This window comes from Echinococcus granulosus (assembly GCF_000524195.1).
Source record: "Echinococcus granulosus chromosome Unknown EG_S00013, whole genome shotgun sequence".
Classification (NCBI taxonomy): domain Eukaryota; kingdom Metazoa; phylum Platyhelminthes; class Cestoda; order Cyclophyllidea; family Taeniidae; genus Echinococcus; species Echinococcus granulosus.
The window spans coordinates 1,430,817-1,443,704 of record NW_020170393.1 but is presented as its reverse complement, the minus strand read 5'-3'; the positions used below and the strand labels follow the sequence as shown (position 1 = coordinate 1,443,704).

The 12,888-nt window shown below is 44.2% G+C and overlaps 1 protein-coding gene across 1 annotated transcript; it reads right to left on the bottom strand. All coding sequences in view use genetic code 11, as the record gives it.

The window, feature by feature from the left end:
• Positions 1-8,255: 8,255 nt before the first annotated feature.
• On the bottom strand, positions 8,256-10,042 carry EGR_02862 (hypothetical protein; the record flags this gene model as incomplete). Its single annotated transcript, XM_024492111.1, has 5 exons — positions 8,256-8,433; positions 8,531-8,688; positions 9,058-9,812; positions 9,845-9,970; positions 10,006-10,042. 5 exons carry the CDS (start codon positions 10,040-10,042, stop codon positions 8,256-8,258), a joined length of 1,254 nt encoding a protein of 417 aa, XP_024353605.1.
• Positions 10,043-12,888: the final 2,846 nt, after the last annotated feature.

The window sequence follows — 12,888 nt, the reverse complement described above, 5'->3', positions numbered from 1 at the left end:
CTCTGTAATGGAATAATAACTCACTGAAAACTACTTTGCTAAAGAGAATTCGCATTGCAAGCAGTTCTTCAGGGTTAATTTCAATGTCTTTAAGCCTCGTCTCCCTCTAACCGGCCATTACGCAGAACTCCAAATTGAGAAATGAAAGGTACTTTTTAGAGCAGATATGCGTGATATTCAAACCATGAAAAGCTTACTTATCCTTCTTTTATGATGGGTCCATTAATGCTGTCACCAATGGAATATCCAAGTTATCCCAAAATCCTTTCAGAAGTACGAGAGTCAGAGAATAGTTTTATTATCAGCCCAGAGAAGGAATGATTGACCAGTAGCTTAGGTGCCATGGAAGAACGGGGTGTAGACCGAATCTCGGGAGACTGGAGAATCTCGAAGAAGATCATGCAATGATCCCCACCACCCCAAGGAGGCTTCTGAATTTCAGGATAATCGTAGTTGTGATATGTACTGTTAATATTCTATTGGTTTGTGGTGGTGAAGGGTGGAGGCTGTTCCATAATGTGCTGTTCGCTTTCCGTAGGAATGTCCGTCTAGACAGCAAATGACTTGTCTGGAGAAATCACAACTCCTCTTAATGTAAGGAAGTGTAGAGTCTACAAATAATCTTCCTAACCAGCTACTTCCAGTATGTTTTATAACCTGATCTTTTACATATTTTTTTTCGTTTTGCTCAATCTGGTTTTGACAGGAAAACTTGAAACAGACTTACTTGCTTATCATCGATGCTATAAAGTCTTCGCAGAAGTCAGCCATCCTCCTTAAATGTATCATTTCCAGGCTACTTTCGGTCAGGGTATGGCGATTGTTATACTTTTGGAGTGAGTTTGCTGACGCCGGCATTTCATTAAGCTCCAAAGTCATACGAAGTGACTTTGTCATGAACTTACAGAGGAGCTCAAATAACATCAGCCTCTATGGAATGGACAAACTCCTCTCCGAAACCCAGTAGACTGAAAACCTGTATAGTCACGCTTTTCAATGGACTTTAGCCACCTGGGATAAAAAGCCTAAACAATTCATTAAAAAATCATCAGGTCAGTTAAAATTGCAATTCATACGCGTTTCGAGGATATGTACGAGTTCTCACCACCGGTTACCATGTGGACAACTTCACCATAAGCATATCCAGAAGTCTGTCAAATTAATACCATGAGATCGAGTGGGAAATTGACTCGTTGTTTGACATTACGTCACGTTTTGACAACCAGTTATCATCAAATATTTGAAATCACTCTCATATAATGGTGATCCCATGATAAACCGAAGTCAGATTTGCTTCACTTAACAATGAATCAAGTCATCTGTTACTTTTCCGTGGATGGTATCACCTAAGTGTCTGCTCCATTAATTAAATAGGTGCCCTATCTTATTAAAGCAAAAGTTGATACCCCGCTTTTTCCCTCTGGAAATTGGCAACATTAGAAACAGATTGTAAGAGAACTAAGTTACTTATGCACTTTTGTAGTAGCTATAAGGCACAATAAGTGCTCTTTAGCTTACCGGCTTACAACTCGTCACCGCTGCCCAGAAAGTCAGTTCAAAGTAAAATCTGTATGGGAGGAGAGAGTAGTGTGTCTTTGCGTCATGACACTTTGACGCCATTTCTGTGATGCAAGTCATTTTGGCAATATTTGAAGCAAGCAGCATTTCGTAAAAGTCCTCCTAACTATACCGTCATGAGCAGACTACAACGCTCATATATTACATGGAACTGTATTAATAACTGCGGATTTTCCCAAACGCCTCTGTCAACTGTGTAAGTCGCCAAAACAGCCCCAAGGGATATAAAGAGTAAATATGTGTGTATATTTAGTGTGAACAAGTTTGTGGAGAGAGAAAACAGAGGGAAAATTGAGTCTTTCCTATTGGTTTCAACACTAGCCCCCCCCCCCCCCTAATGACGTGCCAAAGCCCACAGCTTTAGGCGTGGGGAGAGGCAATCTAAATGCTGCGATGTCATTGGTCCTGACACTTGTGTGACCTTGAAATGCTAATTAAGTCTTCACGTACAACTGACCAATAAGATAGTGGAACCAATGTGAAAAAAAATGCTCTAATTTTTCTATTGAATGCTAATTTGAAGCTGTTGATTTTATCGCAATTCACGAATAACGCTTCACACACCAAATGAAAGTAGTCGATGATATTACTTGTTTATTTTTAGTTGTGTCAATAAAGCTTAAGCTCTGTTATACTTTTTTTGCAGAATTCTCTGTGAGATTTAATCGACCTGAAAAGTTATCTTGCATTGCTACTTTATTATAACAAGCCAAGGTGAGCTGGCTAGAGCTACCGACACCCTCCAAAAGCTTGGAAGAACAGGGGCAATGGGAATAAGATATTTGGTTGCACAAGTTTCACTGGGTTTTGGGAAGTACCAGTGGACATCCCACCCGTATTTTGAGATAAAGAGCTATAAATTTGATCCACGAAGAGAATTTATTGCGTCAGTGCTATTATTCTTGGTGTCCAGAAGAATGCTACGTCTTTTGCCAACATACGTCACGGCGTAGATTTCAAGTGCTTGAGAGTCATCTCGATTCAAGAATGACCGCCTTTCAAATAGTCGAGAGGATGGCAAAATGCGTTATGAAGCCATGGCGATCTTAGCCATACCATTACTTTAATAAGCTTTCGGCCTAATTTAGATGGGGGTTGTAAACTATCCACATCAAATATGGATGGATGAAGTAGAAACATACAATTTTGTAACAATTTAAAACAGTTGTTTCATCATAAAAGGTTTGATCAACAAATCGTTTTGACATACCAGAATTCCGCACCATTAATGGTCTTCCCTAGGGGATGTTTGGAGCACCTATGGACACGAAAGTGATGATCATAATTTTTATTGCCTATATCTGTACCCAGAAAACTGGTCTTGATTCTCAGTGTTTTGCTGTCACAATATGTTTCAAGTCGGCTTTGCCAGCATGGCTCTATATGGAGACTTCAGTGCGAAGGGTGTTTAAGCTGACCTCCCACTGGTAATTGGCACAAAAAAATGACGTTCTTGAGAAATCAACTGAATAGATTGTAAGCAAAAGTTTTCTCAATCTTTGCTGCTCAGGTCACCATGATGACATGATAGGCGGTGAGGCTAGACACGTTCCAATCGCAACGTGCCACAGGTGCTCATATTTTTGATCTCTTTATCCTCACCTCACATGAAATGTGTGATTAAGGTAACTTAGACTGCCTAAACTCCACAGCCAGACAGCCAACTCTCCAACCCATAGTAGTTATATTGCAAATTGGTGGCTGATACATTATAAGTAGTAGCATCGGTTATCTCTTATAGCTACGCGATTTTGTAACGCTTTTGGTGAAAGCCTTTTTGAATGTTTAAACGGGCGATGGGCTTAAACATCGACCCATCATTACCATCTGAAAAAAATTAGTGGGTTAGGCGAAGGAAGTAGCCATGATAAACACAAGAATAACTTTGTGTTTTAAGCTTGCGTGTGTTTCTACCTCCCCTTGAACTGTTCCGTCACCCAAGAGCAGAGGTGCCAAAAGTACACGCACACGCACATACGCACAAACATAGAAACAATGCGACAAATCGCGTGCCAAAACTCGGCTCCATTGTCTCGCCTGCATACACGAGCGCACCCGCTTTGCTCACAGAAAGTACAAGATATTCACGGAAAAAAAGTGCAGTTTAGCGCCAATGTCGTCGTTGTTGTTGAAGCAGTAGACAAGTATTTTTTACTGTCGGATCAGCAAATGCTATCCTCTCAGTTAAATGCTCTGCGGGCGGGTGATTTAGCCGGATCACTGGCGCGATCGATAAAGGGGAATGGGCGCCTCACCTTCCCACGCACTTACATCCCATCGTACCGACATGACCGATCGAAGGCTTTTGTCGACGTAGCCGCCATTATCAAAATGTGTGGGAAGTTGTTTAGTTGGCGTAACTCGCCCTGAAATTGACACAGAAAAGCGATTTCTCACCACATAGTCTCGTGATGCCTTGATGTGCTGAGGCTTTTCCTTTCCTTGTGAGCCATCGCCACATCATAAGCCATGTTTTTCCATTATTAAAATAGCCTTAGCTTTCATCTTCATCAGCCTAAATGTGAATTCATGAAATGTGAAGACGATATCTGGAAGCCGCTCCATTGACTCACACTCGACTTTATCTTTCCACGCCCTGCGGTAGTCTGGACAGCTGAATGACGTAGATGTAGTTGGTGTTGTCGTTGGCCCAGTCCATCTATTATTAACCGCACATGCGCTGACCCGATGTGAGTGAGTGTAAAGCTGCGGGCTCTACCACCTACACCCACCGCTCTCCCCGATGGAGCCGCATTGTTCTCGCCTCACCCTTTCCCCCTCTTTCGCCCCACCTACCCAGGCTGGAACGGTGAGGCCTGCCTCCTGAGGGAAGGCGTGTGAAAACACGTTTTAATTGCGTCTACCACAACATCATCTCACTCGCTGATGTCGCCTGCGAAGGTCACTTTTCCACCGACTGCAGTCTCGCTAACCGCGTGGCTGAATCACGCGAGGTGAAGTCAGCCGCGATCCCAAGGACGTGCTTACGTGTGAATATCCGGCATTCAGTCGATAATCGATAATCGATGCTCATTCGCTCGCGGCGGAATGCGCTCGTTTCAAACTTTGGGGACATGTAGTCGCCCAGGCGCTCCATAAATCCACGATTTTTTCTATTAGGCAAAGGTTGGGTTTCATTTAAAAGGATGAGTAATTTTTGAACCTCATGTTTAATGCATATTAGTAAATATTAAAGCTATTTTTAAATCGGGAAAATGACATTAAAAGGAACGAGAAATGCCACGAATTTTGTCAAGCTAAATGAGCATCTACGCTGGCCATCCCCCTCCCCCCTGAAAAAAAAGACGCCGTATACTTATATGCGTGCAAGACTGCACAAGTACACACATGTAGGAGCTGCCACAACTAACAAATCTTCGCTATCCTCGCTACCCGCCAGGCGCGGTCGGAAATGCCGCGGCGTCGTCGTCCGTCAGCCTGGACAGCCCAAAGGCGCCTCGGTTGTGACCATATTTGTACTCAAATGTAAAAAGCCCTTCCGTGTGTGAGTTGATGACCTAGCTTCCAGCTATTATGCTCACGTTTCACCCCTGGTATGACTGCGCCAAGAAATCAATAAGCCGGGCGTTCCACAGGTAAGGTTGACCTTAACTGACACCTGTGAGTAGGTTAGGCACCTGATGGTCATGCTCGTTTGGATTGCTGGATAAATAAATTGCGACGGCTAAGATACTCGGTTGGATGGAAAAACACCAAAAAAACTTACCGTACTGTGGTAAATGTCATCTGTCACTTTGCGCTGTCAGTAGGAATATCCACAAATAACCTTGTCAAGCAAGGATCCTGAAGTTTATTTAGCAAATTAATTAAAACCTGGAATTTTAAATACATCATCGTCTCATCTGGGGTGGTAAAAGATGTGTGGGGGTAAGTAGGTTGTTGGCATGGCAACGACATGGACTGAACGTCACGGAACCAGGATGACAACTTAAACTTAAACGACTCGTGAAGGCAAACATCGTTTTATTTTTTGGTGATTCTGCAAGCTTTAAATTCCAGTGACAGCCTTTCTGGTATTCTCAACATTATTCAACCGAACAATGGATTGAACGTAGCCAGTGGTTGGGTGCGTAGACGAAAAAAGGGGTCCTGGCTAGTCTGCTTCACCCTTTTGGGAGGTATGAAAGCCTGTCTACGACTATTCACGCAGTTAAAGGCGATAATCTCGCTCTCGGACAACGCCGTGATGATGCCGATGGTATCAGCGATGGCGGTCCGGGTGTGACACACCCTTGGAATAGATGAAACGGCATTATAAATTGGGCACTATTATATGCAATATGTCTGCACACATACGCATTCACACATATTCACACGTGTACACCATGACTTGACTTGTCTAGGGTGACCGGAAGTAGCAATTAAATAACGCTGGTTGAAGTACTAGGCGGGTGCAAAATTTATCACCCCCAATTGTCTACTGTGTTCGGACTCGCAACCACTGTGCGTTCTAATCTCAGTCGCCGCCATGACACAGCTATGCCTGATTTATGCTTGGATTTTATTTAGCGCAATTCAGGGAGGGAGGGAGGATGGGGGATTTATGCGGCTCCACGGAAAGGGAAGTGACGGTTACTAAGTTAATCTAAATAAACCTCGCAAAGATCAGTGTATTTAAAGACGTGAAGAGAACGCAGTCATAGGTGGCTGCTGGCTAGCTGAAGGGAGAGAGAGAGCGGAGACTTGACCCGTCGACTACTCCATGTATCACTCAGCAGTATGTGTGTTTCGCCGGAAGAGAAGGCTTGGTATGATAGGGGGGGGCAAGGGCTGTGAGGGGAGGGTGGCTGAGGGGTGAGTGGGCGTACACCAAACACTACTCGCTCAAGGTTACCTGGTGTACGTGTGATCAAGGCTACTGCACCCTAGTGTTCGTGCATGCACACGCATAACCACGCACGCACATAAAAGCATCAATAATGTCGATCTCTCACCGCTCCCCCTCCCCGGTAGCGCACACCCGCATCTCCGCCCACACACACGCGCACACACACCTACACTCGGTTTGATTTATTGTAGACAGCACAACGAAAGCAGGTAAGGGGTGTGGGGGGAAGGCACTTGCCCCCCCCCCCCTATAAGTAGGGAGGGTGCAGTTGTTGTAGCACAAAGTGCCTGAAGAAAAAAAGGTGGTACCAATAAATATCTGCAGTTTCCACTTTTCATTGGCGGAGAAGGAGGAGGGCCTTTTGCGTCACCGCCAAGAAAAAATATTCCCTTAATTTAGGCCAAGGGGATGGGTATGCTTACTTCAAGGTGTATTGCTGGTTTTTGTGGTCATGCTTGCGTAACCTCCGCCCTCCATGATGACTACGTAGCACGAGGTGCAGTGATTGGTTCTTGTGCCTTCGGTAGGGTGTGGGGGTGTGTTGTTGGCTTGCCGCCAAAAAGCCCGCGCAGCACTTATCACGTAATCACTACCACCACCACCAACACCTCCGCCGCCACCACAATGGACGATGGCGGTAGAGGTAGTAGCAACAGTAACAGCATTTTAGAAGCTGGGAAAAGAACGCTGACTTCGTTGATCCCAGGCTGGGCAAGAGTTTCCCGCACCGATGGCGATGCAGCAGTAAGCAATGCTAAGAAGTGGAAAAAAAATAAATGATATGCGGTCAGAGTAAGGAACAGCAGTTAGATCCTGCTGAATCGCCCAAAAATGCATGCTTAAGAGAGTGAAATCGGACTCTAAAAGCATTATGACTGTTGCAAATCTATGCCTGGTTCTGCCAGCCATTGAAATGTGCTGGGACCTTCTCCCGCTATCACCACAAATGCATTGTTACCCAGAAACTTAAGTTAATTTGATTCCAAGAGTTTACTGGTGTCTGTGGGTGATTTGAAAGTGAGTTGGAGGAATGAAGTGGATCCGAAAGTCTTTGGGGGTGGATAATTCCTCGATTCAACTTCTTGGAGTGCCGATTGAGTTATAGATATCGAATCAAGAAGGAAATTGAGGCCTTTTTAACGCCTTTTCAATCGAAATCAGAAGTCGAAGCATTAACCCCACTACTCATTTCAATAAAACAAGCTTTGTGTTCAAATTTAATATTGTTGACCCTCAAGGATTCCACATTAAACTGGTATAAGTGACTTAATAAAAAACGAGCAGTACCACTGCTGATTACATGGATTCCTAAGCATATTTCAGCGGATGATATTTTAGGAAAGAAAACGGCGAAACGAGCAGCACCTACTAGTTACATCTCCTGGTGCTTCGAGCTGTAGCACCTCCCAGTAAATGTGCCGTCAGTGACCACGTTGTAAGTGTGGAGGAAATGCACATCCTAGTCCATATTACTCTTTCTACTGACAGATTTCCGCCCGCGATGCCTTTAAAGGCGCCTCCAGAGGGAGGCTTTGAATTTCTTCAAAAATCGATGACCCTCCCGGTATCGATTTTTTAGTACGCGCCTACTCCCTCGAGAAAGTCCAACAACACCGCCCAGGAAAAAAAAGCGGTACATGCATCCCAAAGCGCTATTTGAGGCTCTTTAAATCCTTTCCTCCTTTCCCTCTCCCCAGCCCTCTTTAGAAGATAAATCCACGGTAACTTATCCCACACACACATACAAATTTTCGCTCGTGTCTGTGTGCGTCGCTGGGTGATACCACCATCGCCTTCACCACTGTGAGTTGCACCAAAAACGTTGTTTTTATAAGTTCAGGTTTTGTCTGGGAAGGAGTGCACCACTCTCCCGAAGGGCATTACGTGGAGCTGGAGATTGAGCGACATCGCCGTTGCCAAAGAAGTTAATTGTGATGGCAATGGTGGAGAAAGCCCACATAGCTGTTGCCAGTTCTTGGACTGGTGCCGAATGGGCCCGTCGCGGGCTAAGGGGGAGGGGGTAAGAAGCCAAAGCCAGGAAAGTCGTTTTACGGGTTACTAGACACCCGTATAGACTTCGTGATGACCCTGCCTCAACAATACCCACGTTTCGACTGCTGCTGTGTCGCAACAAATGCCCACTCAACTGGGGATCCCCAAATTCGAATTTCATTAAACCACCAATCAACGACATGAAAAGCGATTTTGGGCGCCGGAGTAACCCTGAGCACCAAATGCATCTCCGGTGATCGCGTGGGTCCCTACATTTCAAGAAATAAGAAATCGTTCACAGGGTACAGTTTATACATGGTAGCAAACGTTTTTCTCCAAAGCATTCAGAGTTCGTGGTTCATGAGAACATTGAAACAGATTGGGGAGTACAAAATAACACAAGGGGGTGGGGGGGGGGTAAAGGGTGGCAGATCGGATACAGTTTGACTGCAAGTGCGTCATAAGCATAGATACACAAATCATAGAGCTACATGATCAGTGCCAACGGTAGGGGGAGTAGGAGACGCACGATAGTTAAAACAAAAGGCAGGCTGAAGCATGTGTACGAAAAAATACAAATCTAAAAAATTTACAAAATCCCATTACAGGGAGTTGCAACTACTACTGCTGGAGATTACATCATCTGGAGGCAGATGGTCGTGATGGACGTCGATATAGCGCTCGACGAAGGTTGCCGGTGGGGTGGCGCACGGCTCAGAAAGGGGACTCGCGTCAAGAGAGAGGGATTGACAAAAGGACCTGTCAGTTATCCCCACAGGGCATGGACCGTTTTCCGGAGGCAGTGCAAAGTGCCTGCTGCCGCTTACGTTTGAGCCGACCCACTTGGCACCTGTGACAGCGTAACTGTTGTCCTCATCGCTATTGTAATTCTGGTTGGAATAGGAGCGGGAAATACATCCTTCCGTAGTGATACGCTGACACCACGAACAATTGGGTGTACAGGGCACAGTTGGTGCCTTGACGAGTCGCACTAGCAATCGCCTGCATGCCGCCTCATTGACCTTTTCATGCATACTGACTAAAATGCGTTTAAGTAGATTCCTTTCATACAACGACAGCACACGATTGGAAAGACGAGTGGCAACGCGCACTACAGAGTGCGTGGAGGACAGATTAACCTTCTTTGTCACTCGCATATTTTGGTTGCTACTTGAGCGCTTGTCCGAATACATGAACCGGACGGCCCTCAAAACTTCGTTTTCGAAATTAAAACCGATGTCTTTGAACATATCCATTTCTCTGGAGCGTCGTAATTGCTCAGTTTGATTGTGACCTGGCTGTTTACTTCGGGTTTCGTCATTTCTAAATTGTTTGTGGTACATAAAATTTGGATCATTGGCATAATGACTTCTGATTACACTATACGACTGGCCTAGGAGGTGTTAACTAGAAACGACTAAGTACCAGTTGCAAAGCGGTCATGACGATTCCTCATTGGAACAGTATACCCATCAGAATAAACCGGAGCAGTATTTGTGTTAACCCCACGGTTCATGGTCTCAGAAGAACTGAGATACTCCGGTCTTAGTACTAGAATGGTATATCAAGCTAAATATCAAGCATACCTGATCGACAGGTATTTTTATACCGTCTTGGATCCATGTTAAAGTTAATTAACTAATACACTCCGAGACGAGACCAGAAGGCCGAAGGGTGGCAAGAACACGCGACCACAGCAGACCACGCCCTTTCAAAAGTGTCTGAAGATTACATGACTAAAAAATTTACCACGATGGCTCAAACAAACAAAATATATGTAATAGATTAGGACATTTGCGTGCCATAAGACATGTATTATAAGCAATGTTGCCAGCATGCGCTTTTATTTTATAAACATCCATACAAGCTCTTAGTTTTACTGCTTTCCCAAATACGGCACTAGACCGATTTTATACTATTTATTTATGGAATATTAATTGAAACACAGACTATTTTGATAAAGCAGAGCAAATCTTTACATTTGTTATAAAAATTAGTTTGTTTAAAGACCCTTCGATGCTCTAACCAATTAATCGTCCATTCGATATTTTGAGTGTAATGGTTCGATAAGTTATATAGCCCTATGTTTAAATGCACAGGAACTTAGGTCTTTGAAAGATTTACTTTTGCCTGGGGGACTGGCTCATGGGGTATCTCACTAGCCTCTTGACCTTTCTGCATGATGGTAGTGCATTGTATCGAATTCTTTGTTTCTTACTTCCACGTCTAATTTCGTGCCTTTACAACAGAGAGATTGCGTAAGGGATGATATCTTTCATTTGAGTGACGATATTGACATTTATAGGATGTCATGGTGTAAGGGAGACAGGAACTGATTTCTTTAGTAGGGCTTAAATGGGTCCACTCCGTTACGTAAGTTGACCTAAACTGATCAGTTCTCACTTAGAAGGTTCATTTAAAAGAGTGTGTAGCAAAATGTTTTACCCGATTAATGTGGCTCCCTGTGACATTAGGGAAGACGTGTCACTTAGGAAGACCTCAAATGATTTTCAACCAAGATTTGGAATCTGTTCCCCTTTGCGGGCTCGCGTGGTAGCCTTGGTTATATTTTTGCTTAATGGCTTTTTTCTTACCATGTTTATAGACATGGGATATTTATTAACCCACGATAATGCTTTAATTGTGGTCCGATTTATTGCAACTTAGTGGAAGATTGGGAATTGTGCAAGTGTAGGAGAGTGCTGGTCAGATGTTGGTAAAAATACCTTCAATGGAACGTCTTACCACTGGGACAGTGACCGAAATCAGAGCGACTATCCTTCTTTCTGACCGTACATCATTGACTAAAATGAGATCTAGTTCCAACTGCACTTGGATCTGTGAGCAATCTTTCATGAGCGATTGTGTATTCACTTACCTGAGCAAAAATTACTCGGGTAATCGATTTAGTACTAATAATTATTTTTGTAGTTTCTTCAGACTTCCCTAGAATTCGAAGGAGACTATACTTGGGCAGAATATATATATTCATACATTCGGTATACGGGAGCCTTGGGGCTAATGGCATGGCCCGGAAGCCATCCCATTCGGCAAAGGCACAATGGCAGAGACACGGTGTCTCTTTGCCAAAACGGAGGGTTAAACAGCTAGCATGTTAGTCATTTTCCTCTTTTTGAGCATCACCCCTGCGTTCTCCTTGGTCAACTTTCCTCGTCAGCTATCTCAACACAGTTGGTTTTGCAGAAAAGCGTCCACGACTCAATTGTGCCAACGATCGAATTTCCATGCGTCTGGGGGATTCTTCACCGCAACGTCACTGATTCCCCTTGGCATTTCTACTAGATCTGGAGCTTCGTCCTGTGTGGAAAATGCATCCGGGAGAGGGAAATTTATTGACCATCACACGTGTCTACAGCTGGTCTAGATGCAGAGTCATGCAACAAAACGAGATTTTTGAAGATTCCGTGGTGCAGGGCTTCGCTTTGATTTCTTATTACCACGTTGTCCTCGCCTCAGTGCTGCCCACCATTACTATCTGGCCTCCATTCAGCTAGTAGAGAAGTAGAGGAGGTATCACGTTTTCATATATTCGATATCTTGATACGGATAAGGTAAGCAGCTTTGTAATGAAACACTTCTAGGTGGTTCATAGCTGGTGTCGCTTGCTGTTAGTAGCATTACTGTAGATCACGGGACTAGGGTAGCTGCCGAATGTTGACGTGATTACCAACCCTTCTGCACGAGATCGTCGCAGATTCTCTCATCCACAGCGTGCACACTTTCCCGTCCCATTAAGGTTTATCATCCAGCAGTATAAATTAAGGTAGTTGTCCTTTGAAATAGGATACACTTGCCGCTACCACCGATGTAGCGCCCCCAGACTTCTCTGAAGACGATAGTAGACATAATAATAGTACAATGAATGGCCTCTAGACCTCTAGTCCTTCGACTTCGGGGAAGACTCGGGGCACTACATCGGTGGCGGCGGAAAACGAACCCAATCCCAAAGGATAACTGCATCTGTGAATATGGTACCTCTGATTACACCTCGTCTTTCCTTATGTAGTCCGTTTTCCGCTATAGTGAATACCGCAATCTTTGCTTCGGTGGTCTTCAGAGAATATCTTATCAATTTTGCTGATTCAGCGTTTTGTAAACGCAAAGAAGCACCTCTATCTTCACTATTATTTGCTGACAGGACACATACGTGATTACTTATGGCTAAATTCTTCTTGCAAAAATCAATTTGCAAATTTACCCAAACAACTACTCGCATTCCACTTGTGCAGATTTGCCTTGATGCGTATCGCAACTTCACAAAAATCTTGGTGTGATTTACCTCTGGCGCAGTGATACAAACTCAAGAGCAGGCAACAAACTATCACCTCGACTGACATGTGACAGTAGGAATCACGTACAACTCACTGCCTCGTATAGCTAGTGAAAACGTAAAGAGTACCATTTCACCAAATATCATCAAGTTTAATGTAAACTGAGGAAAAGTGCAA